We start from the raw sequence: 22,521 nt of genomic DNA, 5'->3' as shown, positions 1-22,521 counted from the left end.
ATCAGGACTCAACCGGTATCAAAAGATTGGGATCATTCCCTGCATATTTTCAGACTAAAATAAAGTATATTTGAAGAAGAGAAAATACAAAAAAGCAATGAAGCTAAAACTTTCTTCTTTCAAACGGTAAACAAAATGAACAAAACTTTACCCAGACTCAAGAATAAAAACATTCAAATAAGTAACATTAGGAATGCAACAGAAAGTACAAATGATGCCACAGAAATATAAAATATCATAAGACACTACCAAGAAGATATATATGTCAATAAGTTAGACAACCTAGAAGGATGGATAAATCCCTAGAAATCTACAGTATTCCCAGATTGAATCATGAAGAAATAGAAAATCTGAATATGCATATTACTAAAAAGGATATTGAATTAGTAATCAAAACCTCCTAGCAAACAAAAGTTCAGGAATATATGGCTTTACTAGTGAATTCTATAAACATTCAAGAATATTTAATTCTTACACTTCTCAAAATCTTCCAAAAACTCAGAGTATTTGGAATCCATACAAGATCATTTTATAAGGCTAACATTACCCAGATACCGAAACCAGGCAAGGAAACCACAGGGAAAACAAATGAATAATTTTATATTATTTACATATATATGAATAATTATTTTATAGCATATTACATGTATTATGTAATACTATATATTGTGTATTTTATTTATGTATTTTATATTATATATATATTTATATGTATATGTGGTGGGTGAACATAGATGCAAATATCCTCAACAAAATAGTAGCAAACTGAATTCAAGAGTACAGTAAAAGATTCATACACCATAATCAAGTGTTACATATTCCAGGGAAGCAAGTATGACTCAACATCTATAAGTCAGTTAATGTAATACATTACAGCTACAAAACAAAAGATAAAAACCATTGATCAAATCAATAAATGTAGAAAAATCTGAAAAAAGTTGACATCTATTTATTATAATTCTCAACAAAGTGTGTATAGAAGAAAATTACATCACTATAAAAAAGGCCATTTATGACAAACTGCTAATGTAAAATGATGAAGAGCTGAGGGTTTTTACTGTCATATTAGGAACAAGACAAGAATAGCCACAGTCCCCACTCTTAGTCAACACAACATTAGAAGACCCAGCTGAAGCAATTAGATTTTTTAAAATATAGTAATATAAAAGACATTGGCAAATCTGCAAGGAAGAAGTTACCATTTGCAGATGAAATATATATATATTATTTTTTAAATTTTTTAAAATTATTTTAAATATATTTATATATATAAATATATAAATATATATATAAATATATATATAAAATGAAAGACCACCAGAAACTGTTTATATATATAATGTATATATATACATATATATATATAAAAGACCACCAGAAACTGTTAGAACTAATAAATAAGTTCAGTAGTGTTGCAAGATATAAAATTAATACACAAAAATCTATTCTGTTTTTTTTTTCAAAGATTTTTTATTTATTTGAGTGAGAGATTGAGTGAGCAAGAGATAGATCACAAGCCAGGACAGCACAGAGAACTAGAACCCAGGGGAGCCTGATGTGGTATTCAAGCCCAAGAATCCAGGATCATGACCTGAACTGAATGCACTTAACCAAATGAGCCACTTAGGCAACATTTATTCTGTTTTTATACAATAATAATGAGCTTTGAGAAAGAGAAATCCCATTGGTAATCATATCAAAATGAATAAAATGTCAAGAAATAATTTTCAAGGAATAAATTTAATCAAGGAAGTAAAATATTTATACACTGGAAACTATAAGATATTGATGAAAGTAACTAAGTGACATAAATAAATGGAAATAAATTTCATGTTCATAGATTGGTAGAATTAATACTGTCAAAATGCCTACACGACTCAGAGAAATCTACAGATTAGTACCTCTGGTGAGACAACAATGAGATTCAATAAAATCCCTATGAAAATCCCAATCCAATTTTTCACAGAAGTAAACAAATAATTCCAAAATTTTCATGGAATCACAAAAGACCACAATTAGCCAAAACAATCTTGAGAAAAAGAAAAAGTGAAACATATTATGCTCACTGATTTCAATGAATTATAAAAAGCTATACTATTCAAATTGGTATGGTATTTGCATGAAAATAGACAGAAAGATCAATGGAACAGGGGAGACAAGATGGCGGGGAAGTAGGAGGAGGCGCCCTTTCAACCTGTACCCTAAAGTGAGCTGATTACCTTCCAAAGAACTCTGATCACCCATGAAATCAGCCTGAGATTAGAATTATACATGTCTGGATCTCTACCGGAGCAAAAGACACCAGCGGGTAGGTAAAGCAGAGTGGGAAAGTCGGACTGATATTGGAAGATAAACAAAAGGGGGAGGGAGCCACCAGAGGCTACCCATTGGAAAGTAATATCCCAAGACGAGAGTGCCCTGCATCTGGGACCAGCATTAACTCAGAAGTCTGGTGGAAGGCACTCAAAAAGAGCAAAGGATCACCGGGGGTAAATTGCAGGAATCAGAGTGTTAGGGTCAGAGGCTTAAGTCCCCAGACCCTGGAGAGCCACCCCTGGTGCAGAGCCAGAGAGAGTGTGGCAGAGAAACCAGGTCTTGGTCCCTGAACAACCACTGCCCCTGAGAGCGCTTGGGGCCCGGCTCCTGTGAGGGACTGGGAGCCTTGCCAACCAACAGAAGCACAGCATGAGTGCCCTGCCCTGCCCTGCCATCAGAGTCCCAGTCATGCCCTGCACCCTCCCCTGAGAGAGGTGTGCACAGACGCCAGCCCGGTGCTCTCCAACCGAAAGACCAGGCACTCCCAGTCGGGCCAGTGGGAAAATCTCAGTGTATCATCGCTGCTTGGAACTTCTCTGGCAGTCTGGAGCTGCCCAGACAACCGCCACTGCCATGGTTTTGGGTACAAGCAAACAATACTGAGTCCCCAGGGAGTGCGACTGGGAACCTGCTCTGCCAGAGGCCTTGGGGGATTTATTAGGGCTCTACAGCCAGACCAAGGCTTCTCTCTGAGAGGGAGGTCAGGGTGCAGTTTGCTTTCCTCTAAACCTACAAAAACCATCAAAAGCGGTCAAGGCGAGAGAGAAAAACAAAAGTGAACAAATATAAAAACCTCCAGAGAACAAAAGCCTGAAAAAAACAGTCTCCTCAGAGCCCACCCCCTTGAGGGGGGCAGGAGGACTTAACTCAGAGAACATCATTGATTGAAAACCCACGTGGCAGGCTCCTCGCCCAGAAAACCAACCAGGAAAGGAAAAAAAAAAAAAAAAAAAAGATGAAAAGACAACAAGACAACAACCTACACTACTTCATAGGACAATTTTTATTATTAATTCAATCCGACTACTCTGGCTCATTTTTTACATAGATAATTTTTTATTATTATATAGTTAATTTTTTAACCTATTTACCATCATAGCGAGATGTCCAGTACATCAAATTCCATAATAACCTTCTAACCTGAAGTTTTGATACATACACCTGTGTTTTCCTTTTGCATTACTATTTTTTTAATTTCTTTTTTCTTTAATTTTAGTTTAGGTTAGTCTAGTTTATTCCTTTTTTAATTTTTATTTTCTAATATTCATATAGAGCTAAACTTCAAGGTAATCCCCTTTCCCCAATCAATGTCACCCCTATAGGTAAACCAATTCCTAATCCCCCCTTATCTTAGGAAAGTTGAGTCCTTTAACAAAGATATCAAGATATATACAGGAAGAATCAAAACAACCTTCCTCACCCACACTGAGAATTTACAACCACTCTCCCATCTTTTTCTTCCACCAGTATTTCTGCGTTTTTCTGTTTGTCCTGATAGTATATAAATCTTACACTCAGGGGTTTTTTTGATGAAGTTCTTCCTTTATTTGCATATATATATATATGCAAATATATATATTATTATTTTTCTCTTGCCATATACTTTTATCAGTCTTTTTGTTTGTCTGTGTCTGTTTGTATACTTCATAAATCTTACCTTGGTGCCCATTTGGGCTAAACCTTCTCTTTTATAGCACCTTTCTTTCCTGTCTCTCTCCCTCTCTCTCTTTTTTTTTTTCCTTTTCTTTTTCCTCTCATTATGGTGGGAACCCTGATTGCTCAGAAGTATTCCAGGGTGCACCTTGACTGCACCATGGTTGATACATCCAGCTACAGCCATCTCTCACCAAAATGACTAGGAGGAGGAATGCCCAAGAGAAGAAAAATACAGAGAATGGACCTTCTGCAACAGAGCTAAGGGCTATCGACATAGACAACATGTCTGAAAGCAAATTCAGGCTAACAATTATCCAGGAAATAGCTAAGTTGGAGAAAGCCATGGATGACCAAAGAGAATTGATTAGGGCCAAGCTGAAAGCGACCAGACAGGATGGTCACAATGATAGGGCAAAACTTATAGCTACCAGGACTAAGGTTTGCAATGCTCTCAAAGAGCTCCAATCTAACCTAAATTCTCTCAAATCTAGGGTAACAGAGACAGAAGATAGAATTAGTGATCTGGAGGACAAACAGATAGAGAGAAAGAATCAAGAGAAAGCCTGGAACAAACAGCTTAGAAATCATGAAAATAGAATCAGGGAAATAAATGATGCCATGAAATGTTCCAACATCAGAATTATTGGAATCCCTGAAGGGGAAGAGAAAGAAAGAAGTCTAGAAGATAGAGTGGAACAAGTTCTTCATGAAAATGTTCCGAATCTCGTGAATGGAGCCAGCGTTCATGTACTAGAGGCCAAAAGGTCCCCCCCCCCCAAGATTACAGATTCTCGAAAGTCCTCAAGACATCTAATAGTAAGAATGAAGAAGTATAATTGTAGGCAGAACCTCTTGAAAGCATCTAGGACAAAGAAGATCCTTACGTACAGAGGAAGGCCAACAGAATAACGTCAGACATGTCCACAGAGACCTGGCAAGCCAGAAAGGTCTGGCAAGATATATTCAGGGCACTGAATGAGAAGAACATGCAGCCAAGAATACTTTTATCCAGCAAGACTGACATTCAAAATGGATGGAGAGATAAAGAGTTTCCAAGACCCGCAAGGCTTAAAAGACTATGCAACCACCAAGCGAATACTGCAGGAAATATTATGGGGGTTCTATGAAAGAGGAAAAATCCCAAGAATAGTATTGAACAGAAATATAGAAACAGTCTACAGAAAGAAAGTCTTCAAAGGTAACTCGATGTCAATAAAAACATATCTATCAATAATCACTTTCAATGTGAATGGCCTAAATGCACCCATAAAATGGCACAGGGCTTCAGACTGGATAAAATGAGAAGACCCATCCATATGTTGCCTACAAGAGACCCATTTTGAAACTAAGATACACCCAGACTGAAAGTGAAGGGATGGAGAAACATCTTTCATGCCAATGGGCCTCAAAAGAAGGCTGGGGTAGCGAATCTCATATCAGAAAAATTAGATTTTAAACTAAAGACTGTAGTCAGAGATCCAGAAGGACACTACATCATTCTTAAAGGGACTATCCACCAAGATGTTCTAACAAATGTAAATATCTATTCCCTCAATATGGGAGCAGACAATTACATAAGAAAACTGTTTATCAAGATAAAGAGTCATATTGATATGAATAAACTAATCATAGGATATCTTAACATGCCTCTCTCAGAAACAGATCATTGAAGCAAAAAATCAGTAAAGAAACAAGAGCATTGAATGACACATTGGACCAGATGGACCTCATAGATATATACAGAACATTCCACCCTAAAACAACAGAATACTCATTCTTCTCAAGTGTACATATAACCTTCTCCAGAATCGACCACATCCTGGGTCACAAATCGGGACTCAACTGATACCAAAAGACTGAGATGATTCACAGTCTTTTGGAACTAGAGCTCAATCACAAGGAACTAGAGCTCAATCACAAGGAAAAGTTAAGAAGGAACTCCAACACCTGGAAGCTAATGACCACCTTTCTTAAGAATGCTTGGATCAACCAGGAGATCAAGGAGGAACTGAAACAATTCAGAGAAATCAATGAGAATGAAGACACTTTGGTCCAAAACCTATGGGATACAGCAAAGGCTGTCCTAAAGGGGAAATACATAGACATCCAAGCCTCCCTCAAAAAAATTGAAAAATCCAGAACACACCAGCTGTCTCTATGCCTTAAAGAACTGGAGAATCAACAACAAATCAAAGCAACTCCACACATAAGAAGGGAAATCATCAAGATTAGAGTTGAGATCAATGAGGTAGAAACCAGAGATACAGTAGAATGTATCAATGAAACTAGAAGTTGGATTTTTGAAACAATCAATAAGATCGATAAGCCATTGGCCACACTAATCCAAAAGAAAAGAGAGAAAGCCCAAATTCATAAAATTATGAATGAAAAGGGAGAGATCACAACGAACACCAAGGAAGTAGAAACAATCATCAGAAGTTATTATCAACAGTTATATGCCAATAAGCTAAGCATCCTAGAAGAAATGGATGCATTCCTGGAAAACTATAAACTCCCAAAATTGAACCAGGAAGAAATCGACAACCTGAATAGACCGATATCTAGTAATGAGATTGAAGCAGTGATCAAAAACCTCCCAAGAAACAAGAGCCCAGGACCTGATGGATTCCCTGGGAAATTCTACCAAACTTTCAAAGAAGAAATAACACCTATTCTCCTGAAGCTGTTTCAAAAAGTTGAAGCAGAAGGAAATTTTCCAGACTCTTTCTATGAAGCCAGCATTACCCTGATCCTCAAACCAGGCAAAGACCCTACCAAAAAAAGAATTTCAGACCAATATCACTGATGAATATAGATGCTAAGATTCTCAACAATATCCTAGCAAACAGGATCCAACAGCACATTGAAAAGATTATCCACCATGACCAGGTGGGATTCATCCCGGGGCTACAAGGATGGTTCAACATTTGCAAATCAATCAATGTGATACAACAAATTAATAAGAGAAAAGAGAAGAACTACATGATCCTCTCAATTGATGCAGAAAAAGCATTTGACAAAATCCATCCTCCGTTCCTGATTAGCAGCAATGGCTACAGTCACCAAACTGTGGAAAGAACCAAGATGCCCTTCAATGCACAAATGCATAAGGAAGATGTGGTCCATATAAACGATGGAGTATTATGCCTCCATCAGAAAAGACGAATACCCAACTTTTGTAGCAACATGGACGGGACTGGAAGAGATTATGCTGAGTGAAATAAGTCAAGCAGAGAGAGTCAATTATCATATGGTTTCACTTATTTGTGGAGCATAACAAATAGCATGGAGGACATGGGGAGATAGAGAGGAGAAGGGAGTTGGGGGAAATTGGAAGGGGAAGTGAACCATGAGAGACTATGGACTCTGAAAAACAATCTCAGGGTTTTGAAGGGGTGGGGGTGGGAGGTCAGGGTACCAAGTGGTGGGTATTATAGAGGGCATGGATTGCATGGAGCACTGGTTGTGGTATAAAAACAATGAATACTGTTATTCTGAAAATAAATTTAAAAAATAAAAATAAAAAGATCAATTGAACAGAAGGGACAACCCAGAAATAAACTCACAAATATATGTTTGATTAATGTACACAAGAACAGCAAGAATATACACTAAGGAAATTACTGTCTCTTTAGTAAATAGTGGTGAGAAAACTATATGCAAAGGACTAAAACAAAATTTCTGGTTAATATCACATACAAAAATCAAACTAAAATGAATTAGAAATCTAAATGTAAGACTTGAAACCATAAAACTTAAGAAGAAAACATAGGTAGAAATCTCCTTGACATTGGTCCTAGAGATGCTATTTTGGATATGAAGTCAGACACAAGGGAAGCCGAATGAAAAATAAACATATGGGGCTGCATCAAACTAAGTTTTTCTGCACAGCAAAGGACCCATTAACAACATGGAAAGCAATAAGGACTGGAAGAAGATATTCAAAAGAATATATCTGATAAGGTTTTAATGTTAAAAATATACAAAGAACTCATACAAATTAGTAACAAAACTATTAATTTAAAAATGGTCAGTGGAGGGGCACCTGGTTGGCTCAGTTGTTTAAGTATCTGCCTTTGGCTCAGGCATGATCTCAGGGTCCCTGGATTGAGCCCTGTGTTGGGCTTCCCACTCAGTGGGTAGTCTGCTTGCCCTTCTCTCTGCCCTTCCCCCACTTGTGTACATGACAAATGTAATAAACTTTCTATTATAGTAGTCCTTGAAGAAGAAGAGAGAGAAAAGGGAGCAGAAAATTAATCTAAAGAAATAATAGTGGTAAACCTCCCTAATGTGGGAAAGAATACAGACATCCAGATCTAGGAAGCATAGAGAATTCCCATCAAAATCGACAAAATATATTTACTTAAGACCTATTTTCATTAAACTTGCTAATTTTATTTTTTTTTAAAGTCTTAAAAGCAGCAAGACAATAAACGAAAGGAAAACCCATGACCCTAGCTGCAGATTTTTCAACAGAAGCTTGACAACCCAGAAGGCAGTGGTATGATACAATCAAAGTGCTGTGGGGAGAATCTGCAGCAAAGAATCCTGCACACAGGAAAGCCTGTCATTCAGACTAGAAGGTTTTGTAAAGAGTTTCCCAGACAAAGAAAAACTAAAGGAGCTCCTGACCACTAAACCAGCCCTGCAAGAAAGAGTAAAGGGAACTCTAAGTGGAAAGGAAAGACCAAAAGTTACAGGGACAACAACAGATCAGAGAAAACCTCCAGAAAAAAAATTGCAAAAGAAGTAATGAAATGGCAATAAATACATATCAATAATTACTCGGAATGTAAATAGATAAGGGATCCCATCTAAAGACATAGGTTGTCAGAGTGAATAATAAAACAAGACCCATGTATATGCTGAGCACTGGAGACTAATGTTAGACCCAAAGACACCTGCAGATAGAAAATGAAGGGACAGAGAAATACTTAGCAAGCAACTGGATACCAAAAGACAGCTAGAGTAGTAGCCTGACATTAGACAAATGGAATTTACAACAAAGAATGTAACCAAAGATAAATAAGAGCACTGTATCGTAATAAAAGGGACAATCAACAAGGATACCTAACAACTGTAAATATTTACACTATCAACATGGGTGCACCAAATCTATAAAATAAGTCATAACACACTTATGGAACTAATTTAATAACAAAATAATAGTAGGGATTATAATACCTCACTTACATCAATGGAGATATCATCCCTAGATAGATGATAGATAGATAAATAGATAGATAGATATGACAGATAGATGATAGATAATCAGCCATAAAAAAGAATTATTCAGTCATAAATTAAAAAAATAGTTTTGTCATTTGCAACAACATGGGTATTTCCTGAGAGCATTTTTCTAAACAAAATAAGTCAAAGACAAATACCATATGATCTTACTCATATGTGGAATTTAATAAACAAAACAAATAAGCAAAGGGGAAAAGATAGAGATAGAAAAAGAAACAAACTCAACTCTAGAGAACAAAGTGATGGTTTCTGGAATGATGTGGATGGGGCAATGGCTAAAACAGGGAATGGGGATTAAGGAGAGCACTTGAGATGAGCACTAGGTGTTGTAGGAAAGTGTGCAATTACTATGCTGCACATCTGACACTAGTATAATAGTGTGTCATTACACTCCTTCATTAATGTACAGCTGCCATCATGACTATGTGTAAGGCCAGTAAATTAACTGTATGTTATGTTACATTTACTTTCTCTCTTTTAAAGATTGTATTTATTTGAGAGAGTCAAAGAGCATGAGGAGGGGAAGAGCAGAGGTAGAGGGACAAGGAGATTCCAGGCTGAGCATGGAACCTGATGGGGGGCTGGACCCATGACCCTGAGATCATGACTGGAACTGAAATCAAGAGTCAGACATTGTTACTTTTAGTTCCATATTAATTTATTTGGTAATCATTTAATTGACTTATGAATCTATCAGGAATAAAAACAAGAAAAATCACATATAAAATAATCCCATCTTCCTATCCGCCTCTCTGTAGGAGGCTGTCTGTGTGAGAAGTATGTTCCTTCATTGACTCCATAAACACCCAGGAGACTCCATGGCTCCAAGTGGGGTCAGCCTAGTGGCCTACTCTAAAGTTATATCATGTAAGAAACAGGCCATACACTTTTCCTTTAACAGGCAGTGTGTTCTTGGGCCTTGAACAATGGGAATAAAATTTGCTAGGAACAGAGGGTATAATAGGTAAGGGGTTCAGAAAGGTAGCTTCCTCCCCCTTAACAAATGTTTCCTTTCACTTTATTTAATCAATCTGAAATAGACTATCTCTATTCTGTCTCTGACACTAGGATTTTTTTCTGCTGCACCCTGAGGAATGCCTGTCTGTCTCAGTGCCCCCACTCCTTTCCACACAAACAACTGTTTTCTGTTCCCTTCCCCCCCCCCCCCCCCCGCCCAGCTGTCCTCTGGAGACATGGAAGCCCATGTCACCCATCAAAGAGTAGGTATTTTCTCCTTCACAAGCCACATGATACAGAACTCCAACGTGGTAAGTGTCCTCCCTGCCTTTCCTTGGTCCTCCCACATCATTTATGACACTGGTCCTTGCAAACTCTCAGCACCTTTGAAGTGAGTTTCTGGATTGAAGCACCACACCATGCTTCTGTCATTCTGGAAGCAGGGACATTGAGGCAAATACTCCAATGGTGTGATCAATGGCTAGGCACCCATGAGGAGGGGCTTGTTGGTAGCCTCTGGGCAATAAGTGCACCCAGTGTGTTAAATGTGAAATAACGACAATGATCTTTCTGGGGTGCTATGAAATTGGGAACATTTAGAGATGTTAGAGAAGAGCACCCGGGAGACATGAGGGGTGAGGTAAGTAACGGATGAGTAGGTCACAAACATAAACTCAGACAGTGCAGCTATCGGTGAAACGGGATTCTCTAACAGAGATGCCCAATTTTACAAGAGAAGGAAAAGCAAAGAGGAATAGTCTAAAGAGAGCAAAGAAGTCTCCATGGAAGGATATTTTTATATGAAACTAGCTATTGGAAGACATCAAAGATGTTAGAAATGGGGGGAAGACTATTTATGCAGAAGAAAGGATGGATGTGCCAAAGGTGAAAGAAAAACAAAGTCATGTAAATATAAATACTTTAGTTTCAAAGTAAATGGGAACTAGAGATACAGAGATTGTATGTTGCTTGTTTGTTTGGCTAATTAATTGGCTATTGTATTATTTTAATGTATATGGACTGGAATGTGCATACAGTGTAATCTAGCAGATTATTTCCATGCTCAAATCAGTGTTTCAGAAAGAATAAAGTAGACTAGACAAAAAGTGTATTCATTGGGGAGCAACTGGAGGCAGACATTTACTTGAATTACCTTTACAATATTTTAATTCTTTGAAATTCTATGTCCTAAAAGGATTTGTTATGCATTTTGAATAAAATACACTGGAATTATCCTAGATCCATTATCCCAAAAATGTATGACCCAATGGGAATGTTAAGGAGAGCAAGGACACATCACAGGGAAATATCTTGCTTTTTCCCTCCCCAAATTATTCTTTTAACATTTTGGTGAGTTATTTTTATTAATATCCACACATTACTATGATGAATAAATTGCCTGGCAGCTCACAGGTTTTGCTCCTGAACTCCTGAATTTATTTCCTGTACAGCTCTTCCAGAAAGAATCAAGATCATACATCATCACATACAGGTACAACTCACAGGACAAAGGGGTGAGAAGAGTAGGATCTTCCAGTCCCAGAACTCTTCCATCACCTTTACCTGAAATTTACATCATTGGCCACACTCTTCTGACTTCAAGCAGAGCTGTGAAGTGTGTGGTCAGTGTGGATGGCACTGAACCCATACAGATCTAGACATTCTACTGAGAGAGGACAGAATAGATGTTTAGAGTCACCATGACGACACATGGAATGTAGCACCATGAGGAGGTATAACCCAAGGTGGGGTATTTATGTAGGGGGAGAAGGTAGGAGATGGTGACTTTTATAGAGAGGAGTAAAGAGATAAAGGAAATTTAAGATAACTTTTTTTTTCAAGATTTCTGGCTTGGGCTGTTGTAAATGGTGGTACCAATGATGGCCCACGTTTCAGGAGACTTTGGGAGTTCACTGTTGGGCATGATGAATTTGGTGTCACTGAAACAATACTCACAGGACTTCCTTAGACTGACATGACAGCAGCAACAAATAGAAGGTAGCCATTAAATGATTCTTTGGTGTATGATTCAGTCTCCTGAAAGGTCAAAAAATAGCTAGTTAATTATAGTGTCAAATGGCTAGTATAGAATGCAATTGTGAACAGCCCAGCTCATTGACTTCATAATAAGGACTATCAGTTAGCTCTCTTACACACACCTGTCTGTGTGTATATGGGTGTGAAGCAGACTACACATTGTCATTCAACATACTGCATTTCCATTTTCCCCAGAGAGCCTCATGGACCAATGTCACCAGGCAGTGAGAACACAATATACCTTTGATTTACAACATCGAATTGTATTTCTTTACCTGGTTATATACTCTTTTTTAAATTTATTTTTTATTTGCAGCATAACAGTATTCATTATTTTTGCACCACACCCAGTGCTCCATGCAATCTGTGCCCTCTATAATACCCACCACCTGGTACCCCGACCTCCCACCCCCCACCCCTTCAAAACCCTCAGATTGTTTTTCAGAGTCCATAGTTTCTCATGGTTCACCTCCCCTTCTAATTTCCCCCAACTCCCTTCTCCTCTCCTGAATACTACACCCTCTCTTTCTAAGATATAGTAGTTTAAATGCTTATTTAAAATATAAGGAAATAACTATAATAACAAAAATAATGATGAAGTTAAAAGAAAAGAAATATTACTACAGTAATTTTAGAAATGATAATAATAAAATCAACAGTAATAATCATTGTCCTTGTATAACTACTAAGTTCTAAACTCTTATGTATGTTTGTGTGTGTGTACACAGATGTAGGCATGTGTGTACATACATGTGTTTGTATGTATGTGTTATAATATGTTGCCTCATTTAACCTTCAAAGCTTCGAGGCAAGTATTGCTATTGTCCTGGTTTCATAAAAATGCATTTCAGATAAAATTTTACATCTGAATGATATGCTATGTGATAATAAGACATAATATACAATATTTCAAATATACTCTATTTGCATTAAATTTTCTTGTTTATTTCTTCAAATCATGGACACTTTTAGCTTATATTGCTACATTCTTGATATAATTATTTGGTTCAGCAGCATACCCATTCCTAGGAAAAGTCAGAGTGTCATACATCTAACGTGGTATGCATTTTCCATGTCAACTCCTTTACAGAAGCAATGATTTTATTCCATCCATATTTAGGGAAATCCATTGTCAGACCTCTGCCGCTTCTATGTAATTCCGTTACAATGAATTATCAGTAATGACCACTTAACAGGAATCAATTGTACACCATCCATGTAAGTCTGGTATTTGAAGAGAGTGTTTTTAATTGGTATTTCAATTTGGCCATTGATATCATGGGTTTTTAGAATACATCCAAAAATAAAGGCAGCATTATATTTTAGCATAAAATATAAGTGTGCATATCAGAATATATTTTCCCAGGATTTCTGTATCAAACACTATTCAAAATAAATATTACTCAGGAAGAAATAATCTCTTGTAATTGTCATTTGTCTTACAATCAAAACTTTCATATAATGATGTAGTGTAGACGCATACAAATAATTGGATAAAGGTGAAGTCATACTGATATATTGAATAATTTCCTTATATTTAAATGTAAATTCCCTTCTACTTAAATTTAAAGAAATATTCTGAATGGTTTATTCATATCCTGAGATAATTGGCAGAAAAGTGAAAAGAATATTTTTGAAACTAGTCAAGTCAAATTTGTGCATGCATAATGCATTTTGAACATCTTGGCAAGTGTAAAATGGTAAAGATTATTTGAGTGTAGTGAATTCACTGGGTAAAGGGTATGAAGACCTTTCTTTTCCGTCCAAGGAAAATTTGGGATATGACTGTGTTTATAGCTAAATCCATGGTATCTAATGATGATAACATCTTCTGTAATTAGTCTCTTAACTTCTAGAAGTTATGGCAGTATAACCTGTATGTTATATCTGTTTATTTACATTATCATTATTAGACAGAGAATATTTAATGTCAGGTAGAGAGAAGGAGACTATAACTTTATAAGACTACCACAGGTTTGGAAAAGTTTACAGGGTATGTAACATTTGTCTTCCCGCTTTCTTCTGTAGTGTTAGGAAGCTCACCACCAGTGCATAACTTTTTGGATTCAAGAACAGATTTCATTCAACATTCTGGATGGCACAGAAGGTATCCTTTTCTCTATCATTCTAGCATCATGGGAGGATATTTCAGATGCCTGATTAATGGGTTGGGCAAAAATACATAAAAGATCATTGTAGAAGTTTGCTTGGGTAGCTTAGTTGGTTAAGCATCAGATTCTTGATCTCAGCTCAGATCTTGAACTCAGGGTCATGAATTCAATCCCTGTGTTGGGCTCCATGCTGGATGTAGAGCCTATTAAAAAATTTCTTGTAGAAACTTCAGGTTTCCCAGGTAAGTGGAAAGAAGATAGTAGAACAAAGAAGATGAAGTAGTCAATGAATTTATTAAGGAATGCTTCTAATATATAAAGATAGAGTATAGACATTCTTGTGGATGTAAATGTAAACATAATTGATGTATTGTGAAAATTTTGATATCAGAGTCCATAGTCAAAAATTTCTTTAACAATCATTTACTGAGAACATACAATAGGCCCGTAATTCCTAAGCGATGGGGTTCTGTAAAAAATAGAATACCAAACTTTTGTAGCAACATGGACGGGACTGGAAGAGATTATGCTGAGTGAAATAAGTCAAGAAGAGAGAGTCAATTATCATATGGTTTCACTTATTTGTGGAGCATAACAAATATCATGGAGGACATGGGGAGTTAGAGAGGAGAAGGGAGTTGGGGGAAATTGGAAGGGGATGTGAATCATGAGAGACTATAGACTCTGATAAACAATCTGAGGGGTTTGAAGTGGCGGGAGGGTGGGAGGTTGGGGTACCAGGTGGTGGGTATTATAGAGGGCACGGATTGCATGGAGCACTGGGTGTGGTGCAAAAATAATGAATACGGTTATGCTGCAAATAAATAAATTTAATTAAAAAAATAGACATTACATATTTTTCTTTTTTTACAGATTTATTTACTTTAGAGAAAGAGACAGTTGGGGAAGGGGGACAGAGAGCGAGAGACTCTTAAGCAGACTCTCGAGAGATTCTTAAGCAGACTCTTTGTTGAGTGTAGAGCCTGACCCAGAGCTTGATCCCATAACTCTGATATCCAGACCTGAACCAAAACCAAGAGGTGGGCCTTTAACCAACTGTGCTCCCATACTTCTCAACACTAAAATTGAGAATGGTTTTTTCAGGGCAAATGAGTATAACAAAGGGAGTCACTAATGGAAAAAGGAAAACTAGAATGACAAAATTATGGGGGAAAGTGAGAAAAAGTCAACAACTTTGCATAATGATTATTGAATTGGAGTTGTCAGTAATATTCATAGACTTATTTTATTCATAGATTTTAGAGACTTATTTATGATCCACCAATTCATGGGAAGCATCGGTGCCCTTAAATCTTAATCTGTGTATACACCACAATTTACTGAGCTGTAGGTCAAACAAGTCAAAAGAGCAAGAACTTCTTAAATATGTGTATATCCACAACTTCATTCAAAGGTTAATCTTTTAATATAGTGAAAATTATAGCAAAACAACATTCACATTCCAGACCATTAAAATAGAAAATAGAGGTTTATTTCATAATAAAGAATTGTAATATCAACTAAAACAGAAAAATTCAAATTATTCATATTTAACCAGAGACATATTTGTACATTTGCTTCCCCAAAGGGAAAACCAAAACACGTTCATTCAAAATCATGAATAGTTCTTTTTTTGTATTTAAAGATTTTGTTTTTAAGTAATCTCTAAACCCAATATCTATACCCAATAAGTTGAACTTACAACCCTGAAATCAAGAGTTGCATGCTCTGTTTACTGAGGCTGGCAGGGGCCAAAGACTTAAGAATAGTTCTTAAAGATGGCAAGTAACTTGTTTTATATATTATTTCTTTTTCATAATCGGCACCTGTGTTTTCAAAATTGTACCACTATGTCTCTGTGTGTGCAACTATGTATGAGTGTATATTTATTTATTGAGGGATAGATCATACCTACTGAATCTGTGCACAAAATAGTAGAGGGAACAGTTAAGTAGCCACTATCCACAACTAAAGAGCATCATTATTTAGAAACCATATGATTCCCTATATAAAGAAGTAATTAAATATAAGTCAAAATAATAAGTCAAAACTGGCCAAAATAAAACATATTCTTATTTTAACTGAATACAATGTTCTTTTTCTTTTGCATTTAAATACTGATACTTCAAATTACAAATACAGATTAACCTAGTTTTAGCACCTCATTAAATGTATAAATAATACATTTCATTTTCTCTAAGGTTAGCCAAATAAGAACTGAGACAGAATATTGAGTTCCATATCCTACTCATAATTTATTCATTTACTTAAAATATATCATTGAGCAACTACTATGTACAAAGCATTGTTCAGCCACTCAGCTTATACAGAGGACAAAATAATGATCTCACATTTGGAAGTTTAAGTTCTGGTGTGTTAGGATGACAATAAACAACAAATATAATTCATATATTTATTTAATATGTTATAGATGAAAAGTGATTTGCAAAACACATCAAAGGACAGCACCACTGAACACTAAATCAAAACTAATGATGTACTATATATTGGCAAATTGAACATAATAAAAAAAAGTAAAAGAAGAGTATGACCACATTAACAACAATAAGGAGAAATAGGCAAATTGGGGTACACAGGGCAAGAGAGGGTACTAAGATTTTAAGTGCACTGTTTGAGGGTACACCACATTTAAAAGGTGACTTTGACAAAAGACTGAACTCAATTTAAAAATATGGAATTGATTGAATTTAAAATAAAATAAAATTTAATTAAAGATTTTTAATGCAATTTAAAAAAAAAGAACATGGAATTAAGATCCTGAGGCTACACGGAGCTAGCAACTTACTGAACAGACCAAATATGATCAATTTATTCAAACAAATAAATTCCCAGATTGTAAAACAAACCCATTTCAAAAGCTGGTTGAGAGTCTACTGATTTTGACTGCAAGGGAGTTGGGGTAAATTGGAAGGGGAGGTGAACCATGAGAGACTATGACTCTGAAAAACATTTTGAAGGAGCGAGGGGGTGGGAGGTTGGGGTACCAGGTGGTGGGTATTATAGAGGGCACAGATTGCATGGAGCACTGGGTGTGGTGAAAAAATAATGAATACTGTTTTTCTGAAAAAAAATCAATTTAATTAAAAAAAACTAAGGATAATGAAGAACTTATTCTAATTAGCATTTACTTCTCATATTTTGCGTACTTCATGAAGTTATTTGTTATGTGCTTAGGAAATGATCTCTTAGCTAAATAAAAGAAAATGTCATTGTTAAATATATATATATATATATATATATATATATATATATATATGCCTCTCTCTCTTTTTTTTTTTTTATATGTAATGTTTTCTAATATTTTTTTAAAATGTAAGTGAGTTTGAGATTTACACCACTGAATTTTAGCGCTCTTTTTTTTTTTTTCCTATTTTAGGTGAAAGATTGGAATTCATGATGGGGCAAGAGAATCACAGTTTCACCAGTGATTTCATTCTCCTAGGACTCTTTTCTTCTTCCCAATCAAGTCTAGTTTTCTGCTCTCTTATAGTCATTATTTTTATTATGACTATTACGGAAAACACAATCATGATCCTCCTTATCCTCAGGGACTCAAGACTCCACACTCCAATGTATTTCCTGCTCAGCCATCTGTCTTTCATGGACATCTTGCATATTTCTAACATTGTTCCCAAAATGGTCGCTGACTTCCTGTCAGGCAGCAGAACTATTTCATTTGCAGGTTGTGGCTTCCAGGTATTTCTGTCCCTCACCCTCCTAGGTGGTGAGTGTCTTCTCCTGGCAGCAATGTCTTATGACCGCTATGTAGCCATCTGCCATCCACTACACTATCCCATTCTTATGAATGACTATGTCCTTATCCTCATGGCTGGAGGGTCCTGGCTGGTTGGGACTGTCAACTCCATAGCCCACACAGCTTATGCCCTCCACTTTCCCTTCTGTGGCTCAAGAGCTATTGATCACTTTTTCTGTGAGGTCCCTGCCATGTTGAAGTTGTCCTGTGTGGACACAACCCTGTATGAACAAGGAGTTTATGTAAGTGGCTTAATTTTTCTCCTCGTCCCTTTCTCCCTAATCTTTGCTTCTTATGTCCAAATCCTCCTCAGTGTTCTTCAAATGAAATCATCAGAAGCACGGAAAAAGTCATTTTCTACCTGTTCTTTCCACATGATTGTGGTCACAATGTACTATGGGCCATTTATTTTCACATACATGAGACCCAAATCATACCACACTCCAGGCCAGGACAAGTATTTGGCAATATTCTACACCATCCTCACACCCACACTGAACCCCATCATCTACAGCTTTAGGAATAAAGACGTTCTGGAGGCAATGAAAAATATGCTCAAAGGTAACTTTCTCCATTAAAGATAGTAAGAAAAATGCTTGAAGCCTATGTTTTCTATATTAATATTCAACACTTACAGGTTATTCATTATTTATGTATCTGGAAAGAAAATCAGTTTCTATCCATCAAGAGTAGAAAGTGGATTTTTCCAAACCCCTGATGATAATAAAATTTTTAAAGTATTTGTTTTATAAACACATATACCTAAAAAGGTACTATTCCCTCTCACAAAAAAATTATAAGAATTTATAAAAATTGACTTTTACAATACAATCACATTTTAAAGGATCTATCCTTATGACTTTTGTACCTTATGAAACAGTAAAATTATAATTCCAATGTTAAAACCAGTTATCAAAAATTCATAAAGAATCATGTGCAAAATGGGTGCAGGTATTCAAAAGGTAAGAATTCTAGTTGTAAGATACATAAGTTAAAAAGAATTCCGGCATGGTGAACAGCATGGTGACTGTAGTTAACAATGTTCTTTTGTATATAAGAAAGCAGCTAAAGATGTATGTTTTAGAAGTTCTCATAAAAAAATGAATTGTAGCTATGTGTGGTGATACATAATTAAACTTTTTTTGAAAATTAATTTACAATATATAGATACATCAAACTGTTATGCAGTACACCTAAGAACAGTAGAATTATATTAATTACATCTCAATAAAACAAATGTAAATTAATGCATTTTATTATTTAACAAATAATATCAATTGAATGTATATTATGCATATTTTTCAATATGTATTTTAATATGTTAACACATTGTGTAATTCATGTAATATAATCCATACATTAAACACTATTTCATAAGGATAATATTTATTAAAAGTTATTTCATAAATAGCATTCAATTTCTATTAATATGAGTTCAAAATCATGGAAACACTTCATTATGAAGTCCACAATCCCTGTTTTCTTGCACACAAATGGAAGCAAGTATTGCATATAAGAATATCCATACATGAATTGCATCCTTGTCGTAGTACCCTGGGTCTTCTTATTGTGACTATCTGAGTGAGAGGTCTGCACTTCTGTACAGCAAAAGTGGTGTAAAGAGGGACCAAAAGCAGTCTAGCAGGCACAAGCAATTTCTGGTTGCTCCCTTTCAAACTTAATGGGAAGCAAATTTGGGGAAAAAAGTGTCAGAATTACATTAAATCACAAACCAATACAACTACATGCATCACCCTGCAATCACCTGGGAATTTCTAAAAACAAACAGAAACTTTCAGAGCTCCACTTGAAATATCCATTGTTCTTTGAATAATTTGTTTTGAAACCTTTGTTATTAAAGTGAGAAATGCCTGTACAAACACTTACATATATACATCAGTTATGGTACAATGAAAGTACTCTTCCTTTGCTAGAAGCAAACACAAAATATTTAATAAGTGTATGTTAAAATTGTGTCTTATTTTATGTATGCCTATAGGTTTATATTTTGTAACTCTTTTAGCATTTTATCCTAAAAATTATTGCAAAGAAGCAAATATTTTTAACATTTATTTTAGTGTGAGATAGCAAGAGCTGGTTCAATGGAGGGAGGGTCAGAGGGAGAAGTAGAGAGAGATTTTTAAGCAGATTCCCCATTGAGTATGGAGGCAAAAGTGGGGTTCAATATCAGGGCCCTGAAATCATGACCTGAGACAAAATCAAGAGTCAGATCCTTATCCAACTGAGCTACCCAGCCACCTGCCAAATAAATGTTTCTATGCATAATTAATTCAAATGACTTTGTCAGTAATGAAACTAGACTACATTCAAATAGGTATCAAATTAATTAAATATTTATATTAAATGAATATCATATTTATACCATAAATTTTGCATACTGTGTCTTCTTTATCCATACATTCCTTCATTCACTGAAGGATACTTAGGTTTCTTCAATTATCTTGGCTCTTGTGAATAATATTACAACGAACATGGGAAGATTATGTCTTTGAGATCCTGTTTTTTCTTTTGATATATAACCAGAATTGGGATTGCTGGATTACAATAAAGTACTAGCCCTTTTTAATTTTTTTAATTTTTTTCTTCTGCTGTGCAAAAGCATTTTAGTTGGATGTAGTCACACATTCATTTTTGTTTTCATTTTTGGGATTTTGATATTATATTCAAGAAACACTGCCAAAGACCAAAGCTTTTTGCTTCACTTTTCTTCTAGGAGTTTTATGGTTTTGGGTGGTATGTTTCAGTTTTTAACATATATTGAGTTAATTTTTGTGACTGGCATAATATGGAGGTCCAGTTTCTTTCTTCTATATGAAGCGATACGTTTTCTCAATACCATTTATCAAACATTTTTTCCATTCCCCTTTGAGTAATTTTGGAATCCTTGACCAATATTAGTTGATCACATATGTGAAGATTTATTTCTGGATTCTCAAATTCTGTTCTATTGGTCTAAGCTTCTATTTTATACCAGTGCCCTACTATTTTGATTACTAAAAATTTATAGTATAGCTTGAAATCAGAAAGTATGGTACCTTTATATTTGTTCTTTCTCTAGATTGCTTACGCTATTTGGTTTTTGTGGCTCCATACAAATGTTAGCCGTATTTGTGCTCTTTCTATGAAAAAATGCCATTGGAACTTTAAGGAGTTGCATTAAATCTGCAGATAGCTCTCAGTGCTAAATATGTAACAATAAGAATCTTCCAACCCATTAATGTGGAATATGTTTTCATTTTTATGAACAAAAAATGTTTTTCATTTTTTAAATCAAACTTTTATAATTCTTTATATACAGATCTTTTACTCCTTTGGTTAAATGTATGTCAGAGGACTGAATTACTTTTGATCCTACTATAAATAATTTTATTTCATTTTCAGATATTTTGCTCTTAGTTGATAGAAACACATCATTTCTATACTTTGATTTATAGCCAGCTACTTTACTAAAATTATTGATCAAACAAGTTTCTGGTGGACTATCTAGGATTTTCTGTAAGGTTATATCATCTGCAAACAAATAAAATATTACTTCTTCCTTTCCACAGAGTATTTTTTCTTGTGTATTTGTTCTGCCTAGGATTTCCAGAAGCACTTTGCCTATGAGTGGTGATAATGGGCACCTTTTTTTTGTCTGTGATCATAGAGGAAATTATTTTGTGACCGAATATGAAGTTATCTGTGGTATTGTCATATAAAACTCTTTTTATATTAAGTTATAATCCTTCTATACCGATTTGACAGTTTTCTTTTTTTCATGAAAAAGTACTATATTTACTTAGTTTTTTCTGTATTTATTGAGATAATCATATGATTTGTACTTTCCATTCTATTAATGTAGTATACCCCATCTATTGATCTGTGTACTTTTAACCACTCCTGCCCCCAGGAATAAATTCCATTGTATCATTGTATAACACCCTGAAATATGTGATTGACTTGTTTTTCCCATTATTTTATTGGGAATTTTTGCATTTGTATTAATAATATATATATAATATATATATGTATATATATATATATAAAACACTGATACCAAAGCCAACACTGATTATATATATATATTTATATATATCTATATATACACACACTTTATATATACTTTCACTCTCTGAGTGTTGGCTTTGGTATCAGTGTAATATATATATAATATATATTATATATAATACATATATATAATATAGAGAGAGTGTGTGTATATATATACATATATATAATACACAGAGAGTGAGTGTTGGCTTTGGTATCTTGGAATCAGTGTAATATATATATATAGTGAGTGAGCCAACACTCAGAGAGTGAAAGTGTATATATATATGTTGGCTTTGGTATCAATGTAATACTGACCTAGTAAAATGACTTTGAGAGTGGTCCATCCATAACAACTGTCTGGATGTA

General features: G+C 35.2%; 1 protein-coding gene across 1 annotated transcript; it reads left to right on the top strand.

Annotated features, from left to right (window-relative positions):
• Positions 1 to 17,741: 17,741 nt before the first annotated feature.
• On the top strand, positions 17,742 to 18,680 carry LOC132028093 (olfactory receptor 2AJ1-like). The gene has a single exon (XM_059416742.1). The coding sequence runs from the start codon at positions 17,742 to 17,744 to the stop codon at positions 18,678 to 18,680; it is 939 nt and encodes a 312-aa protein (XP_059272725.1).
• Positions 18,681 to 22,521: the final 3,841 nt, after the last annotated feature.

This window comes from Mustela nigripes, chromosome 12, assembly GCF_022355385.1.
Source record: "Mustela nigripes isolate SB6536 chromosome 12, MUSNIG.SB6536, whole genome shotgun sequence".
Lineage (NCBI taxonomy): Eukaryota > Metazoa > Chordata > Mammalia > Carnivora > Mustelidae > Mustela > Mustela nigripes.
This window is presented reverse-complemented; position numbering and strand designations above follow the sequence as displayed.

Excerpts from the sequence above, each read along its gene's own strand:
- LOC132028093 (XM_059416742.1), top strand. The coding sequence starts at position 17,742 with ATGATGGGGCAAGAGAATCACAGTTTCACCAGTGATTTCATTCTCCTA.